This window comes from Dermacentor albipictus, chromosome 5 (genome assembly GCF_038994185.2).
Source record: "Dermacentor albipictus isolate Rhodes 1998 colony chromosome 5, USDA_Dalb.pri_finalv2, whole genome shotgun sequence".
NCBI classification, from domain to species: Eukaryota; Metazoa; Arthropoda; class Arachnida; order Ixodida; family Ixodidae; genus Dermacentor; species Dermacentor albipictus.
This window is the reverse complement of record NC_091825.1, coordinates 146,243,287-146,264,663: the sequence shown is the minus strand read 5'-3', so window position 1 is coordinate 146,264,663 and position 21,377 is coordinate 146,243,287. Positions and strand designations below refer to the sequence as shown.

Genomic DNA, 21,377 nt, shown 5'->3' with positions numbered 1-21,377 from the left:
TTAAAGACGGTCGAGTGATGCGATGTTCTCCTAATTTCACGGAGCCTAGCGGCCTTGCAGTTACGATCACGTGTGTTCCGCTAGACACAACATGCAGAACGCAGACCAAATATCGCTTCGCAGAACGTTGCCGTCTTCTCACAGCAGTAATGCGTTCTTGCCGAGTCAGGCAATGCTTACAGGAAACTGCGAATGACGCATCGTCGATCCATCCGTAAACACTGCCTATACATCGTATACGTTCTCTCGTATATCATCCACCAGGCAAATGAAGAGAGAGAGAGAGAGAGAGAGAGAGAGGGGTGAGGGAGAGAGAGAGAGAGAGAGAGAGAGAGAGAGAGAGAGAGAGAGAGAGAGAGAGAGAGAGAGAGAGAGAGAGAGAGAGAGAGAGAGAGACGCTCGCCTTACTCGGTACGGTTCTCTGCACACAGATGCTCGCCGTCTGCAGGCGCAGCTGTTTAGAAGTGAGACGTTCGTGGCGTCGCCAACGTGAGCGCCGCTATATTTTTGTTCCGCCTAACTGAATCGCGTACAGCGGTATGGAAGCTATAGGCACTAACGGCGCTTTAGATATAACCTGTGCGCAAAGACAAGTAATGCCAGGAATTTAATTTTTTATGGAGCCTATTTTGCACATTCGTATCTGTCTGAAGTTCAAACCGATCATAGAGTTTACGGAAGTTCACTACGTCTGCTTACTGTTTCCCAATAGCAGACGACAGTTATGAAATTCAGCTTCAAGATCCGTCCGTATCTGACGGACTGCCCGATTTCTGGATCCCGAACAAATTCTCTTAGCGCTCGAAAAATCGAAAGTGATTAATGAAACTACGAATACCGCGAATTGCGGCAGAGTGCGCTCGAAACATCGGTGCTAACTGATGAGGAATGGGAGATAAGTGTCTAGCCATTAACCAGCCGATATCCAGCCAAGTTCTGAACGAAACTTGACTAGATATCACATGACGGTGCTTATTAATGCTAATCGCATCCTCTTTGAACAAAGCGGAAGCAGGCGCCCTCTTGTGAGCAACAGACGAGCGTTTCAGCGGTTAGACGTCGCCCTTAGCTAGTGTTCTGTTAGTTCGATAATCTAACACAGGTGCCGCAAGAAATTCTTGCAACTGCTCCCTACTGGCCCCAGTGTTGCCTTCCGTTCTTGCAAAGCGCGAGAAATTAGGTCTGAGTTATACAAATATAAGAAAGAAAAGAAAGTAAGACAGAAAGAAATGGAGCGATCTGGAAAGCGCATGCCGCGAACGAATAATGCTGCGCCGGTCGGTTCGAGCTTCCTATTGGTTCTAGGTTCAACGGCGCTGCATCATATTATGCCAGACGCCGTCACAGAAGCACGCAAAGAAAGAAAAAAAAAGAAAGAGCCGCTTCTGGGTGTTGGGTTCGCAGACGGTTGGCCCGTTCCCGCGGCATCGCCGGTCGTCCACTAGTTGCGGGTGCCTTGCGTTTCCTGCGCGCCGACTCCAGCATTCCCGCTCCGCGAGTCTGGCGTTTATCGGCCACGCCGGCAGCTCCCAAAGGCTTCCTCTCGAGGAGAACTAAACGTGCAGCGGCAACAAACCCCGGCGGTCTCTCCGATCCGACTACACCCTATAAAGGTCATGGCGTACACTCCGGGTGAGTCTTGTTTGCGATATATCGAAGGCATCGCTTACAGAAGTGTGGGCAACGTGACGATCGTCATCAGCCTGTTTTTTTTTTTTACATCTGCCGCAAGGCTAAGGCCTCTCTCCCTTGGATCTCCATTTACCCTTGTCTTGCGCTTGCTGATTTCCACTTGCGGCTGCAAATTGCCCAATTCCACCACCCCACCCGTTTTACCTAGTTCTCTGCCGTCCTCGACTGCGCTTCCCTTCCCTTGACACCGATTTTGCAACTCTAATGCTCCCCCGTTCATCTACACTATACGCATTACATTGCCTGCCTGGCTCCATGTTTTTCTATTTTTTTTTCTTAATGTCAGCTAGGTTGTCAGCCATCCCCGTCTGCTCTCCGATCCACAGCGCTCTCTTCCTGTCTCTTAACGCTACCCCTGACATTTTTCGTAACATTGCTCTTTGCACGGTCCGACGTAATAATAATAATTCATAAAAAAATTCAGGCTTGCCGGCTTTTAGCGCCGAAGTCGTCGGCGAAATGAAGCATGCTCGACTTCAAGCAGTGCAGGCAGCGTTCGCGGCTTCTCGAGTCTGCTTCCACCGGAGCACCGAACGAGATCTCTTTTTCTTTCTTTCTTTCTTTCTTTCTTTTTTTAACACGCTTGCCACAGAGATATGTTCTCTCTCAACACTTGCGATGATACGGATCATGCGTGCTTTAAGGTTGTAAACAAGGCGCCACTGCAGATGTCTCAAAGGTGGGTTCTTGTCAGCTGCGACATGACAACTGCGTAACAATGAACGGTGACCGCACGCGCTACATCATTTCTTTGTTCGTGAGTTGCAAGTGCGCCGAGAGGCAGAAAAATTCACTGCGCTTCTCAGGCTTTTGCGCGTAGAGCGACGCAGCTGCGCAGAACTTGCGTGCGCTTGTGATAAGCACGCCAGTGTTTAGATATGTAAAATGAATACGGAGGATAATGCGGTCCTAAGGTCGTCTGCAAGAAGAACAGGATTGATCGCCCTGCATTACTCAAGCATGCCTTGAAGTACCGACATGGTGGCTGTATTAGAGAACTGCTGCTGCATTACGAACAAACGACAATCTGACAATATCTCCGGCGTGTACACTTTTGACTGTGTGCGATGAAAACGAACACAACATGCTATTTCAACGTGTTCCAGTTGGAGTCATTGGCGGCCTGTCGTGAAAGGCGTGAATGGTGATCAGGCTCTATAAGAAGAAAAGTGAAGATGACTCACAGCGGCGAGATGATGTGTCTCAGTTTCTGCGGCATCCTGCTGAGAGAATGCGGGGAAGAACTCGCATCGTAGCACGAAGCCTTAAATAGCTTTTCTTTTTTTTTTTTGCCTTCACCGCTAGTAGTTTATGCCGACTGTTTAACCAACCACGCAACATCTCTACTGCCAAGGAAATTCAGAGCGATTAATTAATGCGTTCTAGAAGGACGATTACCTCCGAGACTAATTCCAATATTTCCTGATTTTTCAAGTTGTGAGAATTGTAAAAAATATTAACCTGGGACAAGTGCCTCATCGGAAAAATTTGACGCGCATAAATAAGTTAAATTATGGTGATAAGATGCCCGTTTCTGCAATTTTTGTAGTTGTTACTGTGGCTGCTACTCCTTCTGTTGCCGATGCTGCAGTTATTTTTGATGATACTAATATTGCCGCTGCCGTTTGTAGATTTAAATTCAATCTAGGCTCTTCTCGTCACTCCTTTTGCTCTTCGAGCAGCTGTCTTACTTTTCTATATGTGAAGACAGTGCCGTCGCCGGCTGGAACGCGACCATTTTCACGTGAAAAAGGAGACCATGACGCACTGATCGATTGATTGACTGATTGATTGATTCTAGCGCAGGGTATATATATATATATATATATATATATATATATATATATATATAAATGTAAAGGACGTTTCAACGAACATAAAAAATTTTTTAAAGGTTGCTGTGGTAGGTTGCTCAGTTCTAGTTTACGAGCCGGTCTACTCGAAGCGACGGACACTACTTGCACAAAAGATTGAAATGCAAAATCGACGAATTAACAAGAATTCACTTATTATCTTTCTAGCTAATTATCTTATAACCCATATTGCAATTTACAAATTCTAAAAGTGGACTTCGCAAGTCGGATCCACTTGGAACGAATTCTCAGGACGACACCAGTTTCGATATATAAATTCCCGAACTTTGCGGAGAAATGCGTCGGCGTTCCAGTTACTTGTGTGCTTCAGTGCATGAAACGACGTGTTGCTAACAAATTAACTGGAATGCCAATGCATTTCTCCGCCAAATTCGGGAATTCATATCTCGAAACTGGTGTCATCTTGAAAATTCGTTCCAAGTGGATTCGCCTTGCGAACTCCACAGCTAGAATTTCTAAATTTCAATATGGGCCATAATGTAATTGGGTGGAAACGTATTATTGATTTTCTTTATTAATTAGTCGATATTGCATCTCAATTTTGTGGGCAAGTATTGTCCGTCGCTTTGAGTAGACCAGCTCATGAACTAGAATTGTGATATCAGCCACAGGCAACATTTAAAGATTTTTGAAAGTGTTCGCTGAAACACCCTGTATTCCTGATCCTGTGATTCAACGCTTCACAAGCAGTGAAGCGTTGAATCACAGGATCCGGCAGTGAACCAAGTCAAAGAATAAAAACAGGGTGCAAGGTCTGACTATACCACCTACAGTGTTGGGTCGCCAGCTTTTAACACTTTAGCTAACGTTAGCTGGGGCCCCCCACATAAGTCATGCGACAAGCAAAAATAACGATTTAGGGAACTGCTTAGGTCGCTGTCTTTCGAATCATTTTATTTCACATTCAAGAGATAGCAAAGTTCTTCAAGCAACAAAAATTAAGCACTTAGAAATTATTGGCATTCTGAAAACTTTTTTTTCAAGAATAAATCGGGACGTAAAGGGTTAAAGATATGTGAACTCAAACCAAATAAGTATAACTGCAACACAGAACATTAGTTGCCTCGCTTCATTGCCAGCCTCAGGCACTACAATTTATTTGATGTTTTCGCACCGACTTACCCACAAAAGTGGACAAAATTCACGCGTCTTTGGCACAACACAGCACTGAGAATGCACAACTAAACAAGTGAAAATGTACTGGCAAACTAAATAAACCAAGGGGAACCTTCACTAATTCTGGAGCAGGAAGCTTCAAGCTCGGCTGAATATGCTGTGCCAACTATCTCAGTCGAACAAGGGTGATGACCATAATGTGCAGTGCCTCGGGGAAATGCACGCAGCAGTACGACAATACCTGATTTCTTGTTTATTGCTCATGCCACAGCGACCGATTAATCGCAATTAAATCATTGATCGAAAATTTAGAGAGTTAAAATTGTCCTGCAAAAGACACTACTGGTAATAAAACCACCAGCAGCGCTTGTCGAATGGGCGCCGCAGTGCTGCAGTTGAACTGCCGAGAGGGGCCGAGCCCCTCCTTTAACCATGGAAGGGGGGCCACCCCAACCCGCCTGACTTTAAGCACTAAAACTAGCGTGGACTCCACCTGGAGCGTATCGTGGTCACATTTGGCTAATGATGCTCGCCAGCCGCATTTTGCACACAAAGTATAATAAGCAACTTTGCTCTTCACAAGTTTGGGCTATGGGGGTGTTGTATTTGGTGCCCTAGGCCAGGTTTAGTTGTCAAGGAAAGTTGGACGATCCGCGTATGAATGGCGAAATGGTTTCAAGTGGCTCACAGGAGCAATCCTCTCACTGCCGCTTGTAGTGCTTTCCAGGTCACCACTGGCATGGCGGAGTCACAGGAGTCTTTTGGTCTGTGTTGTTGTACTCTCCTTCAAATGTTGTTGCCCATCGAGCCCTACTATGTTGCCCAGGCCCATCGCGCCTTACTAACCTTTATAGACCTAACTAACTTAGGTCCACGTTTGTAGCATGAACATTCGACATTCTGTTGTAGCGTGTTGCAGCGTGATTTGTCCTGTTGCCCTCCTTTCCTTTTCCCTTTTTCCTCCCCTCCTTCCTATCTTCCATTTCTGTGTTGCTGTCGCCTCCCTTCAGAAGAGTAGGCAGGCGTTGTGCCCCTTCCGGTGGCAGTTGTCAGCCTGCTCTTCGCTTTCCCTTTCCTGTTACCTGTGTATATGTGTATATGTGTTCAAAACAAATAATAAATAATAATAATAAATGTTGTTGCAAGCTTTGTCATACCATCGGTAATGGATTGTTGGCATTGGAGAAAGACGTACTGATCCACAAAAAAGATGTCACGATGTGTTTTGTCCCAATGGTGTTGACGACCTTGCTGAGCTCTGGCAACGTTCTCTTCTGCTTCAACTCGAGCCTTAGTTAAGTCTAGAAGACTTCCTTCGAGAGCCTCACACCTTGGACGGCGTCAACCTCTCCGTTGGTAGTAGTGGTATGTACCCGTGCTACTAGTCCTTCGATGGGCGAGAACTGTAAAGGGATACTCATTCTTGTGCTCGCGTCGAATGTGGCGGCAGTGAGTTTCTTTTTCTAAAGCGATGAGTCGGTGCAGCACGCCTTCCTGCTCACAACAAGTGTAGTGTTACTTTTCTCGACTAGGCCATTGTTCGCCGTGCGGCATAGGCGACTGAGAAGTGTTGCTGAATGCCTTGGAGCAAGAGAAAGGCTGAATCACTTCTTTTGTAGAAGTTGCAGAGACGGCACCGGCCACTATAAAACGCGTGGCAAAGTTTATAACATTGATGATGCATCTGTTGTCGTCACATATCACTGCGGCATAGTCGAGGGAAATTGTGGAGAACGGGACCTCGGTTACCGGCATGAGTCCCATTACACCGGCGTTCTTTGCTGCTGTGCGATTGTTGTTGTTCTTCGACAAGTTTGAGATCCGCCAACATACTGTGTCGCCATAGAAGTCATTTGCGGCCACCAGTAGCGGTCTTGTGCCTTCTTCTGCGTGTACCTTGCATCCAAAAGTCAGCTGTTGTCACGTGCCAGTTCACGAACAGACTGTGACAATTTACGGGGCACAAAAATTGTGCTCAAATTGAGAGATGGGCGAAGGGTACACGACGTCGCCTATGACAAGAAAGCCCTGAAGTGCTTCATCGTCGGTTAGCTAGACGGTGGCGTCTAGCTTTGCACTCCTCGTCCTCGTCTTGGAGTTGACAAAGTGTTCTCATGGCGTGTAGGGCACCACAGGCAAGACACGTCAACTTATCTTCGATGGCGTTCAGCTTGATATGCTTGTGCTACACGGTGAACTCAAACTCTATACAAGTTCAGTTAACATACCGGTAAAGTGCCACGATGGTTTCATGTTTGTTGTGAGACAAGCCACAATCCAATTATCTGTCAGCAGACAAGACTTACTATGAAGTAGATAATGCCAAAATTTGTGACATGCAGCCAATGCACCACCAGACAATCCTATACATTGGTGCGCGACTTCTCGGCAGAGAACAACGCTTTATACTTGCATAGTCGATCACCACATCATTACCATATTGCCACTGTGGCAGTGCAGTCCCGAGGGCAGAGGTAGAGGCATACGTGGTCACAGTAGTTGGGGCAGAGGGATGAAAATTACCGCATTCCATACCAGAGGCAACACCAACTTTATATATCCCTCATAATGTTGTTGCAAAAGATGACTTAGTTTATGTCGTTGCCTTAAAAAATATACACTCGAATCATCAGCATATATATTTGAGTCAACAGCTTAACCTAATCAGGAAAATATTATTTGAAAATACAACTTGCTGATTGCAACTTCAAACGCTCCTTTATGACTGCGCAATTCTTTCGCGGACATTGATATAAATCGTACCTGGGCTTTAGTATCACCTACATAACCGTGAGACGCATGCACACCAAGACACATGCCGCCCAATCTGCAAATTATCCTCTCCCTTCGCAAGTACACGGGCTTCATGGTGCCCTCGGTAAGATGGCGCCAGTCCGGTATCCATTTCGGAATTTTTTCTCCACTAATGAACTCTGTCCCATATAACCTAAACTTATACGATAAATGCAGTGCGAAATAAACGACTACATAAAGGCACATATAGCACACATCATAGGCGCATACTTAAACTATACAATGCTTTCCAGCTGTGCTAATCGACTCCTACTATTCCAAAATTCAGCGGACACTTTCTTTTGACAGCATGAAGCAAAGAAAAATATGTCAGTAATGTGTCGTCTTCTTTCTTTTCATGTTGTTCAAAGACCCTCCGGTAAATGTTAAACCATACTTCCAAATTCCGCCACCAACATGAACTGTCGCAACTTAGCGCTTGTAAGTTTACGTTCGTCGTCGTGCTGCTAAGGCCTTGTTTATTTCGCGCCATTGCATTTATTATATCGATGTACCATGTATGCCAAGCGGCAGTGCTCTAGCACCCTTCTATATTACACGCTCTTACAACTCCAGACCTCCCTGCCTTTCCTCTCTTTATTATCTCTCTTTCTTGCCAAGCTGGAGCAGTCGTTAAGAAAGAAATGTTCCTTGCCTTCTGCTGCAGCCCCAACCCCGACCGTGATAGTGGTGCCTACACAGTCGCTGACAGCCACGCCGATGCAGATGCGCTGCCCACACTGCTGCCATGAAATCATGACGCAGACAAAGAAGACGGTCGGCCTGTGCACCTACATCATGGTCGGAGTGTGCTGCCTCTTCTGGTGAGTGACGCGTATTCTGAGGGATCTTTTTTTTTCGTTTTGACCATATCTTTATAGTTTGTTGTATTCACCTTGTATATTATGTTGTATTTATTAAGTCAAACCTCGATATAACGAACACGCATATAACGAATCATTGAATATATCGAACTCTTCCGAAGTACTTTTGTCGAACACATGTATTTTTAACTTCCTATAGCGAACGCGGTTTGGCATAAAACGGATATAACGAACTTCGCGACGCCAAGCCCTACCTCACTTTAATAGCAGGCGGCAGGCTTCGTTGCACTACAAATGTGTTGTGCGGCGCAGCGAACGTTCAGGACTACCTCGCAGGCGCTGACAGCGCCACAGATGCCACGTCGTCATCGAGAATTGACAGCCAAAGAAATCGTCCGCATCTCACAACCGCTGACAGCGCCGCTTCAGCAGCGGCGTGATCGAATGTTGCTTTTACGTCAGAAACAGGCCGCGATAACGCAGTTCTTTGTGCGTAAATAAATGAACGTGACCCAAGTAAGCATCGTTCGAGTTGCTGTGCCTTCTCTGATTGAATTTTGCTCCTCTTGAATGTATTTTTTACAAAATTTTGTATTACGAATTATGGATATAGCGAACTAATTTCCGACTTTTTAACTGTTCGTTATAACGAGGTTTAGTTCGTCAACGAGTGTAGTTGTGCTTGTCATGTAGCTTTCTGCTTTCTTTCTGAATAACGTGATGCTTTTCACCGTGTAATTACCTTTCGACGGTACACGGATTACAGGAAGTCTCGTGATCAGTCTTTTGGCGATGATGCTTACAGATTAATGTATTCTTTGAAATGTATTGTTCATATTTATGGGAGCGTAAAAATTGAAATGAAATTAAATGCACATGCACGCAGGCCTTCTTCATGAAGAAGCTGCATAAGTGGCCCGTAGAACTTTCTTGAACGTGATTAACCGCTCACAGTCTGCAGACTGGTCTGTCGGTATATCGCGGCGTCTCTAACAACCTTCTCTCTCGTAGCCTTTGTCTCTGACCATAGACACAGCAGATGGTGATCATCCGCTGAAGACACGGGGACAGAGCACTGTTGAGCACTTCGCCAGGTAAAACAGGGTCTGGGCTGGGCCCCAACCTGGCCCCCAGGACCAGGTTGCGCAAACCGCCCAGCCCGAAGTCTAAGGAGTGAAACGTTCTCCAACCGAGTGAGATTACGAGGAAGGGAGCAGACACACAGGAAGATTCCAGCACTTGAGTCTCGTCACAGAACGGGTTTACGGGCTAGAACGGTGGTAGCGCGAGTCGAATGAAAGTACGAGGCCTGTCAAGAGAAGAAGAAAAGTGATTGGTATATATAAAAAACATGAAGATGGTTAAGAGCAAGGTAAAGACATAGTGATGAACAGCGGACGAACGCGGGAAGCCTGATGCCAACATTTTAGCAAGGGGACAAAGAGTCAGTTTTTGCCCTGACGAACTCAAGCCTCCTTGCCGAATCATCCGCTACAGGCTGAGGTTTTCTTTGTTCGCCTACCATTGATCCCTTTGAAAGGATTTTGGGGCAAGCGACATGCCGAATGCTCAACGTTTTGCCTCACTGCAAAATCTTACTTGGTATATAACAAGTGTGCTGACGCTTTTCTGTGAAGTCTGCAGATCTGTTGTGGACTTCAGGCCTTCCAGACATTATTGAATGTTTATAGACGCTAATAAGCCGCTAGGTAATCTGCCGACCACGGTGGCTCAAGAAAACCAATAACGTTTCTTCCTGACAGTCTGTAGAACATACGGGCGAATTGAGAAGCCTATCAGAAGGGAAAGATGTCTACGAGTAGTCTGTAGACAACTTGTACTGTATAAATTGATATCTATAAGCGTTGAAGCCGACGCATATTACGGTAACTGATAACATTAAGTTGCTGCTGCATTGCCGTAGGATGGGAAGAAAACTGCCTTGGCTTGAGGAGCACCGACCTAGTTCATTTCTGAGATGTCAATCAACTGAGAGACCAGATCGACAAAACTGATATCTGAGGCATGGTTATTTATTTATTTATTTATTTATTTATTTATTTATTTATTTATTTATTTATTTACTAAATATAGCCACATTGAAAAGTGGTTCTTTGTAGAGCCGACTACACCAAAACCCCAAATGCACAACTTTGGAGAGAATACAAAAAATAAAGCTAGAAGTAACAGCAAGCATTCTGGCAGTGATGCTCTGTTAACCAGAGGTTGATCAGGTTGATGTGTGAATATGGATGTTGCGTCTATGTGCACTTGAGTGGACTCTTTCACTTCTTTTTGATGGTTAACCATCCCAGGTACCAGATTATGCTTTCGGTGCTGGTATCTGTGTGCTCATTGTGGACTTGTGACGAGTTCGTGCGTATATACGATGCGTGTCGATATTTTCTTCTTGCTTTGTTTGTGTTTATTTTGCTACCTAAGTAATGGTGTTTTGGTATTATGGGTCAAACGGTCCTAACGAAGCCCACTTTCCTGTTTTGTCCGCCTAAAATCTAAAAAAGAAAAGCACTACTCGCATGGACACATATGGGTACGTGCCAAATTTATCAGGCGACAACAAGTACAAGACGAAGAACAACATTAACAGGTCACGAGAGCACAAATACTTCCACCACGGATACTAGCAGTGAATGCGCGCTAGAGCAGCCGGCGATCGCGGCTCAATCTAGCACGCACAAATTTCGCGCAGCCACCCATCACGATGAGAGAGAGAGCGACCCCGCACTAGCATTCTATACCTGCCATGGTGGCTTAGCGGCTGTGGCGCTGCGCGTGCTAATTACGAGGTCGCGGTTTCGATTCCCGGCCGCGGCTGCCGTGGTTTCGATGGCACGGCGATGCAGTAGTGCTCGTGCTCTGGGTGCGCGTTAAAGAAACCCGGGTGAACAAAGTTAATCCGGAGTTCCCGGCCACTACGACGTGTCTCATAATCAGATCGCGGTTTTTGACACGCAAAACCGCACAATTTATTTTATTTTTGTCACACTATAGTCTTTTCCTGCTTTCCTTGTATGTACGGCTGCTGTTTTTTCTTTTGTTATTAATGTTAGTGGTGGTGATATTGTTTTGCGGTGATGATCGTGGTTTTCTTTCTCTTTCTTCTTTTCTTTTTGTAGTAGTTGTGTATCTATTTTAAAAAACCGTGCTCGCGTGTGTGCAGTTTACCCTGCTTCTGGGTGCCCTTTGTGGTGGACGCGTGGAAGGACACCGCCCACAGCTGCCCCAACTGTCACATTACGCTGGGAGAGCGCCGGATGCTGTGAACGCGACGGGACACCGGCCGCCGCCGCCTACGTAAACAGGAAACGGCGCACGGACTGACGCGGCTTCTGCTTTGCGTTGCTGACGCCGAGGATGACGTGCGGCGGAAGCAGCGGCGACGACCACGTGTCCGCGCTAATCTCGCGCAAGCGTGTCACGTTCACGTGCCAGAGGCAACTCGTGGAACTCTGCGTTTTGTGCGCGTGCGAAGAGGGTGGAGCTGTGCGTGTGCAATGGCTCGTTCCCACTGCTGCATTCGTCCGTCTCGTGTGGTCGGCGTCGCACACGCAGACTTAGAGAAAGGCAGTAATCCGCGCCAGTAGGTCTGTCAGACTGAGATTCCTAAGCGGCGCTGAAAAGGACAAGGGCAGGTGTAAGAACGACCACACACGTTTTCGTATCCGTCCCTCTCTTTTTAGCCCTACTTAGGAATCCCAGTTTGACAGGTATAGAGAAGAGGCGAGGAAAAAAAATTTGTTCACCTGAACTTTCCCTCGCACTAGTATTGTACTTTGCCTTCCGCATTTCTGCGGAACTAGTATGTGTGGTTGCACCATAGAAAATGTGCAAGTGTTCGATCTCAGAAAGAAAGCAAGTGAACGTAAAGGCTACGCGATTTCAGGAAATTTTATTTCAGCAATAATTTTCAGTAAATTCTGTTCATTAATTTCCGTGGTGCTTAACTTGTAGACATTCTTCGTGGACATTTTTATTTAAACTGGTGGCAATTAGTTTGGCAATCTTCCTTGAAGACCACTCTCAGTAAACATCTTGGCAATTGACTTGACCATTTCCTTGACTCTCTTCAAGCTAGCTACCTTTCGTGCGCTAATTAGTTTCGCAACCTTCTTGGTTGAGCCTTTTCGAAGTAAACCACGCGATATGAGTAGACAGTCTTCTTCGCTTGCACATTATGAGTACACGTTTTTCCTGGGCGCTTTCAGAGACATCTCGCGGGAAAAGTGTGTTTGATTGAGCTGATTGGTACATGTGGGAACTTGAAAGTAACAGCGCTAAGTGCACGACCAAGACGAGAGTCGACAAACGCGGCCTTGTGGTGCAAGTGGTGGCGGTGTAAGCTTCGTTGCAGATTCTCGCAAAAAGTGTTTTTGAGAGCCAGAAAGAAAAGAACGCAACCTCGAAGCCACTCGCAAGCTATGGAGATAGAGTGAAAAGCTTAGAGGTGACCCAAGGAGAGGAGAGAAAGGGGGTCCAAAATAAAGCGACGCACTCGCCGGGCCAGATATGCTCAGGCGGATAATAGCTTAGCTTTCGTCAACCTCGCCTCACGAGTGTTCGCTGGTCACTATAAATGAACAGCAAGAAAAAGTAATACCGCGTTATTGGCGCCTTACAAATGCGGAAGCATTGATTACGAGGCAGAGAAAGGTCGTTCATAGCCCTTGTTTGTTTAACGCTTTAAGGCTTGAATTTTCTTTTCATCAAATTATCATGCAATTAGTCTCACAGTGATGATAATGGGGATGATGATGATGACCACGCTGAACGTAGGTGGCCGCTGAATACTGCATCAAGAGGCCCTATATGAGATGGAAATGCGACCTCTGATAGCATTTTCAGGCAGGATAACAAAGGCGCGCATTGAATCAACAACAAAAGTAGAGCACATATTATGAAAAATAACAATGACACAGGTAAGCATATAGCCGGAAAGCATAAATACAATATAAAAGCTAAACAAAGTTGAAGAACGGGCGTTACCCAAATTCAACGTGTGCACCGTGCAATGAAGTACGAAAACACGAAATGTGGAATACAAGTACGCTCGCGTGTAAGGTAAACCAGCGAGGGGAAAAAATACAGTTCGGTACTAGTCAGCTTGCAGTGCCTGGAAATATAATAATTACGAGAAATGTAACAGCTAATGCAGCGATTAGGTATTTGTTTTTATTTCTTTTGTTTCGTGTGCTTCAAGGCTAACGCTAAACAGAGTCTGGCATTTATTTTTTTGAACGAAAATGAGTGAGAGCACATCATTACATCATTACAGATATTACCAATCTGTCAGTTTGAGCAGGAAAAGGCTGATTTTTTTTATGCGGTTGTTAACGCGCAGAGGTATACATTCCGCCGAGAACTCAATAAACAAATGTACAGGCAGAAAAAAATTCCTTAGCTCTCTTCATAATTTTTTTCATCACTGGAACAAAAAGGCAAGAAACAAACAAAAAAAGTTCGAGTATTCTAAAATCAGAGCTCAGAACGATTCTGCGTCGTTTGTACGAAATTCAAACCACTTTAACGTGACCATTAAGTGCTTCTTGTTTTTTGGTCACACGTATTTTTTGGCGCTGAAATATCATTGAGGGGCCGGCTAAAGAGTCAAGTAATCGCTCAATCATCAATTATACCAGTTCAGAAATTACGTTCCTAGCTGCGGGTGGCGATCTGCGAGAATTCGCTGACGGACCCGCCACCCAAGGGGGGCGACATAATGAAACTTCGCGTTGCCTGTCACCTGCATCGTATATAGTGCTCGAAGCGTAAAACAGGTCGCAAAAAAATGTGTTAATTCGAAATGCTCTTCATTTGCTTTTGCCTATACAGTAGACATGTTGCTTGTACAGAATTAGATTTGTCGGTTAATTCGAACCTGGCCTGCACCGTATGCACGCATTGTTATGAGCCCAAACATTTGTTATTTCGATCCTAAAATTGTCCTTCGCCGGATAATTTCAAGGAATAAAGGTAGCTCGCTATGTCTGTTTACGGTATTTAGCCGATTCTAACACTTCTCTTTTTTTTCTCCAATTAAATTGGGCCGAAAATTGCCTGAGCGACCGGTGCAATCGGATACGAAACCAAAACCGCCTTCACGGAGTTCGTATGCTCTACCGCATAAACACAAATGTATTGCAGAAAAGCCGACTCTAAAATACCATGCGGGGAAGCTGAGTTTAGGAAACCGCCCGCCATTGTGCAACCCATATTAGAAACTTGGCAATTCTTGCTAAATATCGAGTGCGCGTTAGGTTTGTGCTTTGTTTAGGAGCTTTAATATGATTTCTATGTTGCTTTTCTACTTTGGAAAAATACAAAATAGGCGCGCGTTTGATTCGGGACATGTTAGACTCAAGCGAATACTGCCAAATTACTCAGCGATGTAAATTTTGGCATTTTTTGCTACGTCGTGTTTAATTCGACCAGCCGGATAATTTGATCAATTTCGGCTGTTCCGTCAGGACCGAATTAACGGAGGTCGACTGTAGAATATTTATGAATCTCTCTGTCTGCAGTTTCTCGCTAAAGTTCATAGCTGATGTCCCAGACGACCGGCGATGCGAGAGCTAGCAGACGTACGCTTTTCGCCAATCACAGTGTACGGATTCTGAAACATGGGGGCCTCTGTTTCACAAGTGGACGAACGCCAGCTGAGTCAAACGTTTATCGCTAGTGACACGTAATATCCTCTACGGATATTGAGAGCAAGTTAGTGGTAGACTTCCGTAAGAAAGAAAAATATATGTGCGTTTCCGGCGAAGATATCATGCGGGAAGAGGAAATGAAAGCCGGCGTTCTCGACAAGCGGCTGCGGCAACGGCGCAAAGCAACAGGAGGCGGTTTCGTCTGCTCGTGCTGGTGGGCCGCGGACTCCCGCAACCCGCTCGGCGAAGTGCATGCAAACGGGATCGGACCGCGCGGTTTCGGTTCACCCGACGTCCAACTCGGCATGCTCACGTCGAATTCGGGTGAACGAAGTTGAATAGGTGGTTCACATTCTGCAGACCATGATATGGAACAAAATATGTAGAAAAAAAATTATTACAGCGAAAACTGACACCGCCTCGGAACGGACACCGTGTTACGGCACAGAATGGTCTTTCACGTGTTCAATTGTACCTCGCACTACCACCTCAACGGCACCAACATCCACTGGGTAAAAGACTACGATTTCTGCGAGACGGGCCTCAGCCACGCGCGGTGGAAGACACTCGGGCATTTCGTGAGCGACATCGTCGCTCTTGCGAGCCTGAATCGCTTCGACGGCCCGTTTTACGTGACTCTGATGATAGACCCGTTAGATCGTCCCGAACACGTAGACCTCAGCGCACTCGCGGAGAAGGTCGACTTGGTGTTCTGGAACACTCACCTAATACGCCCGCGGCGCAACTCGATGCCCGAGTACTGCGGACACGCCGCTAAAGTGCTTGAGCAGTTCGTGGATGAGGTCAGCCCCATCCTGGTGAAAAGTAATACTGCCGGCATGTGCGTCAGTGCAACGGTAGCGCTGCAGGCGTGGACTTCGACGACTGAGGCGTCTCCCTTGCCAGCGCAGGGGGTCTCTGGGATGGAGGGAAGGATGTCAGTGTCCGAAGTGTGTCACTCGAAGAGCAAGATCCTGAACATGACGGCGGATCTCAATAACGGCTGCTACGTGTACAATACTACGGACGGCGGCGCCAAATACTTTGCGTATGACACTCGCGCTGTTTTGAAAAGGAAGTTTACGGTTAACAAGCAGGTGACCTGTGTCGTGCTCCGCGATATAGATTTCGACAACTTTTCAACGGGATGCGGCGCTTATAACCAGACTTTCTTGATGAGTTCATACCTCAGCGATGTCGCGGCCAATCGAACCTCGTTCAACGTTTCAAAATATTTTCCTCATAAGTAGCGGCTATTCTCGCCTACAATCGCATGATTTATAGATCTTATTTTTTTAGGTATATTTCGGAAATTAATGCCTGCTTGTTTTGATCCCGCGGCATTGATGCGAAACTTGATCAACAGGCTACTAACACATAAATGTACGCATTTCAGTGATTTTGTCTACAGTCGCTTATTTTCGGTTATACATATGTACTGTAAATGTGCAGTGTTTTGGGTAATCGTCTGAGTGCGCATTAGTTTTGTTGTGCCGTTGTAAGATAGCGTTGCGAGGAATTTTGCTACCGATTCATCTGGCCCTGTCAAGTATAATTACTTTAAAAATCGCAATTGTTCGAGTGAAGGAAACGCCTGGGCTGATGGGATAAGCCTCCTCAGGGGTGGTAAGCCAGAAGAAGCCTTCAGGTTTTTTCTTAACATACGCAAAATGGTGCTACACTTGCGCATAATCATATATCACAGCATTTCGATACGGCTTACCTATCCAGGATCCCCGAATACAAACTTGCGCAATAGAGACAATGACAAAATAAACGGCCACTGCTAATCGGCGGAAGTTGGATGGGAAATGCGTGCAGTACACGCGCAGGAGAAGTGTTGCTAGCTGCAGTTGGATCTAACCTTGCTGAAGCTACCGGAAATCACTCAACCCAAGAGCCACTTATGTATTGAGCTGCGGTAGCGTCCGACATAACACATAAAGTGAAGACTAATGGCGATGACGTATTAGAACTTGGCGCAGCATCCACAACAATCTCAACAACACGGCTGAGTAATTTGAGGAGCCAAAAAAACGTCTTCTCTAAAAGGTAAGTGTTAAAATGGACAAAACCCAGTTATTCTTCCTGCTTATTTTGCTCTTTCTCTCTCTCTCTCTCTCTCTCTCTCTCTCTCTCTCTCTCTCTACAGCGCACCAAGATTAGTCGCACATCTGTTGCTCAGCGCGTTGTGTGCGGTTTCCCTTCTAAGCAGTGTATGACTGCGCGAAACGGTACGCCAGCGTGGCTTTTCTTGGCGTGTTGTGCACTCTTGGAGAGGCCTGCAATGCGGCTCGTGTGACACTGAACATGTGTCGTGGTGTTCGCGCAAGCCTCGAGGAAGGCAGTGACTGCGCTGTTTGCGCTCATTGATAAGAGCAGGTGAGGACGGTGAGGTCGCCACTTCTGGGGGAAAAAAAAGGAAAACAAAAAAACACCAACATAGCTTTGGAATAGACAGAAAGGCTAGTATTCATGACCACGACCTACTGTATTTATACAGTAGGTCGTGTTCATGACAATGACACTCTCTTGAGAGACATTTTATAACAAAATCTTTTATAATAAAATGTCAAACTTTTCCCGATTATTTCGGGAATATATGCGTGCGTGCCTGCGTGTGTGTGTGTGTGGGGGGGGGGGGGGAGGGAGGCGTGTTCAGGCACCGTATGTCGTTAGCAAAAACTGTTTTAGAAGCTGCCGGAAACAGTGTAGTGAAGAGCATGATTCAATGCTTGATGACAGAAAATTTCAAAATGAAATTAGAGAAAAAGAAGGCTGTCATTTTACCGTAGTCAGTGAATTTACTTTTGTAAGCAGGAGATTATTTTCAAAAAGCCGCGTGTTATTTGTATTGCAAAGTTGCGTTGGGGGAAGTAACTCAGTTGGAATGTCACTATTTCTACTTCTAAACAATATAAGACCTAGTTGAAATAGAAATGTGCAGGTTAATGGCAGAATTTTGAGAGTGCGAAAAGTGGGTGCTGCTGATGCGGTGTATGAGCTATGGGTACTTATTCGGACCGCCCAGTTCTGGAGCTGAATGAGGTATGTCAAGTGTGTGGGGTATGTGTTTCCCCACGATGAAACGCAGTGAGTGACTAACAATGTCTTGTTCGAATGAGTACGCAGATGCCAAAAGCCATCTTCTTATTGACAGAATTTACGTGAATGTTATATTTAACGCTTTAAGGATGAAACATAATATACATATGAAAAAATGTTGATTTGCTGTCTAAACAGATCAAGGATAAGCATAATCAACAAAAAGGAGGAAAAAACTATTTGCGGAAATCTTTTCAGAAATATGGGGAATACCCCAGGTAGAAAACTGGAAGTGGGCTTCGCCCCAAGCCACCTAAGGCTTCGTTTTTAATTTGTATAGACAGTACTCATCATATGTGAACCATAGGTGTACGTTTCATTTGCTTTGCATTGAAACGTACACCTATGGTTGCATTACACCACTGCAGCTGGACATCTTGCATCGGCTTGCCTCCTCCTCTGACCTTGTTTTCAAATCACACCCGTCGTGGTTGCTCAGTGGCTATGGTGTTAGGCTGCTGAGCACGAGGCCGCGGGATAGAATCCCGGCCACGGCGGCCGCATTTCGATGGGGGCGAAATGCGAAAACACCCGTGTGCTTAGATTTATGTGCACGTTAAAGAACCCCAGGTGGTCGAAATTTCCGGAGTCCTCCAATACGGCGTGCCTCATAATCAGAAAGTGGTTTTGGCACGTAAAACCACATAATTCTTTTTTTTTTTCGAATGACAGTGAGTCGCGTACCAAACTACTTCTTCTCGTCCAGTGTTCCTGCTCTAAATCAACAAATGACGACTCTTGCCTTTCATTCAGATCCGACTTGAAAACCGATTATATGCCTTCTTCGGGCCTAAGGAATAATCACTGGCGGCATTTACACGAATGGGACAGGTGGCGCATTGCACCTCATTTCTAGCGCATCGGATCCATGCAAACGGCGATAATGCGCTAGAGAGGCTAATTGCATTAATGCGACAGGGGATGGCAGTTCGAGAGTGGGTAAGTCACCTCAAGCGGTGCATTTATAGCTGAAGCGTCGGATAGAGAGAGAGAAGGCAAGCGAGACTTCTCTGCCGCCGTGTGCTTCACCAGCCGAATGCAAATCGCCGGAAACAGGTTCCGGCTTGTTTCGGACGAAAGGGAATGCGCCACGTGTAGACGCTGTCGCATAGCACGTTATCGCGACGAGCTGAAAAGTGCGATACGCTAATGTCGCATTCATGTAAACGAGGCTACTGTCACTCTAAAACCGCCACGGATGCGGTGCGTGCGCGGAAGCGATCTCCGATTTTGCGCTGCACATTTCTTACCCCACGCTACACGTGCCGCGAATCCCGCTCGAGCTGGAAACTCCGCGGTAGGAGAGCCGCAGAGGGAGAGAGAGAGAATACGACTTCCGTGTTGCGTCCTCGGCCCGCTTTCCTCGGAAGGAGAGTGTCCTCCCACAAAACCCCGTCCTGTCCCCGGCACGGTTACCGCAGCGGCGGCGACCCACTTCGCGAACGCCGCCCTTGACCGCGCCGCGCGCAAGGCCAGCGCCGACAAAGTCTGGTCAAGGGCACCGGCGCAACTGGTCAAGGGCTCCCGAGCAGAGCTCGAGGACGACGCGAAGGCAGCGACATTTCGCGGTCACCGTCGCCATGGCGACTGCGGCGCGTCCTTTTATCTGTGTGCTTTACCTCTCTCCCCGTCTTGTTATCCGAATGGACGTATGGAACTGGTATCCCCTTCGAAAAGGAGTGTTCGTTTATGCCGCCAGCAGAAAGGCAATTGAGTACTTTTCTGATGCGTTTATATCGCTACGCTATGCGATGCGCTACGGTGTTCGCATGAGCTGGCGAAGTTGATTTTGTGCTGAAAACAGAGCATAGGGCACTGGGCACTGGTTATAGGGAGGACATGACACAAGCGTCCATGGCCTCTCACTCGTCCGTGCATGTTGCGCTGTCTTCAGCAAGGAACGTTCGTTTGTCAGCTGCAAGCTTCCCTCAACAGCACGCGACGAGCAGCGTAATGCAGATGACCACATCACGTGGGTCATCTGTGCTTCGGCAGGTTAAAGGCAACATCCCATCAAGGTGCGCGCACTTGCTGGGCAAGACTTGCCGTTCCCTCTCCGTTGGTGCCGATTTCTTTCTTATTATATTACTTTTGGGTCGATGGAAGTTGATTGCCGAGCCTTACTATAAACAATTCAAGCTCGATTTGGTGGACTGGTATTCCCTGCGGACAAAGCTCTTTACTTTCACAATTTCTCTGATCAACTGTATTCACTTTTTTTTTTCTGCAAGCACTTTGTCTTTAAACTTTAGGAAACAATGGATAGCACTTCGTTTTCTATTCCCTTGATGTATTTCTACTATATCTACGCTTCCTTTAGGTTAAATTATGGGTAATTTTAATGAAAAAAACGTCATGAGCGCTGTGGAAATACTGCTAGCACTGGTCACTTATTCGTTTTGGCGGATACGTATTTCACAGACAAGCAGTGCCAGCAAATATGTAATTCATGAAAATCTGTTGGCGATTGCGGTATATACATATATTGAAGAGTGAAGAGAATCGTATTTGAAGGCAACTACATTTCGTTTGATTCTTCTCGAGCGCTTGTGTTCAGAGAAATAGACACCATTTATATTTGACATCCAGTTCACTAATTGGCTGAGTCATTTCAGTCTACCTATACTAACATATGGGGCAGAAACTTGGAGGCTAACAAATAAACTGGAGAAGTAAATGACCGCGCGATGAGCGATGAAGCGAAAAATGTTAGGTGTAACGTTAAGAGATAGGAAGACAGAGACTTGACCCAACCAACACCCCCTCTAGAATTAAAGGAAGGTAGCTCGGTCCTATGGTGTGTTTTCTTTGTGTGGAGACTCCAGCATAGATCTGAGTGGAAAATTCGCGAGAATTTTGTCATAATAATGAATACGTCGAAACATAAGCTCTATTAGGAGAATAAAACGAAAGGTCTTCGAAAATGGTTATTTATGAAGTTGTTGATAATCGCGACTAAAATAAATTCTCGCCTCCTAGCGGTCACGCCGAGAAACAGCCGATCTAGGTTCATCCGCGGTTTCTCGCATTGCAGCGTGCGCTGCAACGTTGCCTCGTAGTTCTCAAATCGCCGTCATGCCGCCGCTCACAAGCCCTAAAAACAAAAAAAAAAACGGACGTCGAAAGAATTTTTCTGTGTCCCATCATTCGTGTCATCGCGCTGGAAAGACAGCAATCCATCATTACATCGTTTCCCAAAAGTAGCAGTCGACGCGCAACGGAAAGCGACATGGATGAGAAACTTTGGCATTGGGAAAAACTGACTGGCACTATGGTGGTTTGTTCGGAACACTGCACTCGGGATG

General features: G+C 46.1%; 1 protein-coding gene across 2 annotated transcripts; it reads left to right on the top strand.

Annotated features, from left to right (window-relative positions):
* The first annotated feature begins 419 nt into the window (after positions 1-419).
* Positions 420-12,363, top strand: LOC135906253 (lipopolysaccharide-induced tumor necrosis factor-alpha factor homolog). 2 transcript variants are annotated; one of them, XM_065437556.1, is made up of 4 exons: positions 420-489; positions 1,405-1,632; positions 8,143-8,299; positions 11,481-12,363. In XM_065437556.1, exons 2-4 carry the CDS (start codon positions 1,617-1,619, stop codon positions 11,581-11,583), a joined length of 276 nt encoding a protein of 91 aa, XP_065293628.1. In that variant the 5' UTR covers positions 420-489; positions 1,405-1,616; the 3' UTR covers positions 11,584-12,363. The 2 variants fall into 2 exon arrangements, with proteins under 2 accessions (XP_065293628.1, XP_065293627.1); XM_065437555.2 differs by lacking the exon at positions 420-489 and having other exon boundaries at positions 618-1,632.
* Positions 12,364-21,377: the final 9,014 nt, after the last annotated feature.

What these genes read in the sequence shown, in the direction of transcription:
- LOC135906253 (XM_065437556.1), top strand. An exon ending in GGAGTGTGCTGCCTCTTCTG is followed by an intron (nt 8,300 to 11,480) that starts GTGAGTGACGCG and finishes GCGTGTGTGCAG; the next exon opens with TTTACCCTGCTTCTGGGTGC.